This window comes from Marmota marmota, unplaced genomic scaffold (assembly GCF_001458135.2).
Source record: "Marmota marmota marmota unplaced genomic scaffold, marMar, whole genome shotgun sequence".
Taxonomy (NCBI): Eukaryota; Metazoa; Chordata; class Mammalia; order Rodentia; family Sciuridae; genus Marmota; species Marmota marmota.
In genome coordinates this window covers 111180-113893 of record NW_026000101.1, presented here as the reverse complement: position 1 = coordinate 113893, position 2714 = coordinate 111180, and the positions used below count along the sequence as shown (strand labels likewise).

General features: G+C 39.7%; 1 protein-coding gene across 1 annotated transcript in view; it reads left to right on the top strand.

Annotated features, from left to right (window-relative positions):
* Atp6v1g1 (ATPase H+ transporting V1 subunit G1) overlaps window positions 1–1866 on the top strand; it is a 6638-nt gene extending 4772 nt beyond the window's left edge. The window contains exon 3 of the mRNA XM_048783104.1: window positions 910–1866. Coding sequence (XP_048639061.1) covers window positions 910–1248 — 339 coding nt within the window. The 3' untranslated portion in view covers window positions 1249–1866. The remainder of the gene's footprint in view (window positions 1–909) is intronic.
* Window positions 1867–2714: the final 848 nt, after the last annotated feature.

Here is a 2714-nt window from a genome sequence, read left to right as displayed (position 1 = left end):
AAATAAACAAACAAATTGAAGAGAATACTGCTCAGCAATATGAAATGAACTGCAAAATATGCAGTTAAGGGAGAGGAGAAGCAAGACATAGTATCAGTGTAATTAGTATTCATGTATTTTTGCTGTGGTTTTAAAAAGTGGGAAGCATTATGTTGTTTTTTTTTAAAAAAAAACAACATAATGCTTCCCACTTTTTAAAACCACAGCAAAAATACATGAATACTAATTACACTGATACTATGTCTTGCTTCTCCTCTCCCTTAACTGCATATTTTGCAGTTCATTTCATATTGCTGAGCAGTATTCTCTTCAATTTGTTTGTTTATTTAGTGTGTGTGTGTGTGTGTGTGTGTGTGTGTGTGTGGTAGTAAAGATTGAACCCAGGGGCACTCTTATTACTGAGCTACAGTCCGTTTTTTTTTTTTTTGGTGGTTCTGGGGATTGAACTCAGGGCCTTGTGCATGCAAGGCAAGCACTCAACCATCTGAGCTATATCCCCAGCCCCCGCTCCCCCCCCCCAGTCCTCTTTTTTTTTTTTTCATTTTGAGACAGGATCTCACTACGTTACAGAGGTGAGCCACAAACTTGTGATCCTCTTGTGTCGCTGGGATTACACCTTGCACTATTCTGCCTGGCTAACAGTATTCTGTTGTGTAGAAGCTCTGTGATTTAACCAGTCCTTGGTTGTTGAGTCTTTCTGTTTGGGACTCCTGGGCTCAAGTGATCCTCCTACCTCCTAAGATGCTAGGATCCCAGGTCTGTGCCACCATGCCTGTAGCATTGAGTCTTTAGGTTGATTCTAGTCTTTAGTTAAGGCTATATGATGGACCTTGGAGAAGTGTGGCTGTGTCTTTGGGGTGACTTCCTGGCAGTGGAGCTGCTCAGCAGCTTGCTTTCTGCTGGATGTAGTTCCCTGTTAACTCTGCGTGGGAAGGCCTGTTTCCTCACCTGGTCTTCAGTCGCAGGGTCACAGCACCTACTACTGATTTATTCATTGATGTGCTTGGGTTTCTCCAGAAGTTAGCTCATTGCTTACTGAATGGTATTCCCTGTGTTGTTACATCTCCACTCCAGGCACTGGGATCCCATGGCAGCTGCAGCACTGAAGTGGAGAAGGAGACCCAGGAAAAGATGACCATCCTGCAAACCTACTTCCGGCAGAACAGGGACGAAGTCTTGGATAATCTCTTGGCTTTTGTCTGCGACATCCGACCAGAAATCCATGAAAACTACCGCATAAATGGATAGGAGAAAGAAGCACCTATTCCCTGGTTAGCACTTCAGAACGTGAAGTGCCTTGAGGAATGTGGAGCTTTAGCAGAGCCTGGGTTCTGTTCTTAGAAAGGCATTAAATTATTTCTCTATGATATAGTAGGTCCCTTTTGGAGAGTAGCAAATCTAGCTTCTTTGTACAGCCTTAGTCCTTATCCAAAGGTGTCATCTTTTTACCTCATCCTTCTTAGGAATTTACTGAGTATGTGTTGTTGTTTTCCTATGCCTTCTAGCTCAAGCAATGGATGTATCAATGTTGACTTTTTCTTTCTTAGATCTAGTAGAAAAAAAACAATTCTTTGAAGAAAGAAAGGGATTAAATAATTTTTTTCCCTTATACTTTCTTGAAGGTCAGGGGCTTTATCTATGAAAAAGTAGTAAATAGTTATTTGTAACTTGTCTGAAGCAGCAGCCAGCCTTAAAGTCGTCCATTCTGACTAAGGATTAGAACAATGAATACTAACATACTTGTTTGGGCTGCTGTTAGTTTATTTTAATCAAAATTATTAGATGATAGGACTCAAGAATTTGTTACATGTTATTATTTGGTGTGATGATAATCATTTAAAAGTAAAGACTTTGCCATACATTTTACCTCTTCTGGTTCATCCTTTTTGATAATGCAAAATACACTTTGGCCCAGATGTTGTGTGAAATTTCACCAGGAAATTAACATAGGCATCACATTTACATACATAATTAGAAAACATTCAAGGTGTACGTTTTTAGCAGGGAGAAAATTACTCATGATTTCACCTTCTAACTGTTCTTGATAAATAACAAGGAGTCTGGTGTTTGCCTTTTCTTTGAGGGACCTGTGGTGGGTCCCTTGGGCAAGTTACTGAGCACCTTTCTTTCCTGGTGGGCTAAATGATGTGGGAAATACTGTAGTGACTTCATTAGCTCTTAAGAGTTGAATGCCCTGTGCCCTGTGTAAGCTGACAATCTTTCTTTCTTTGCAGAATAATTTCTGAGGTAGAGACAGTTGAAACAGAACATAGGGGGATTTCCTTGCTTATTCTAAAACAGTATGAAATAAGTTGATGGTATTTTTTTAAAAAGTCTCAAGTGCTTCAGGATGATTAAATCTTAGGCCACTTCTCTCTAGTTACTATTCCAATTTCTCTGTTCCTTTTTAGAGTTGAAGGCCTCAGAAGGGTTTACTGTATGAGCTTTTCAATTTTGTTTAAAATACTGTTTAAAATACTCCAGTCTTGCTGAAACTGTCAGATCCAGCAGTGACGTCCGTATTGAGAAATACATGCTTTTCCTGCTTGATCTTCAATCAAGTTTTGACCACTTCTCCCTTGGATCATTTTCTTTGCTTCCATTATGCAATGGTGTGCTTCTTCTAGTTTCTTCCTGATTGCTCATTTCTTCCCAAGGTTGTGTGTTTGGACTTCTCTACATTTCCTTGGTGAGAACACCTTTATTTCATTTCA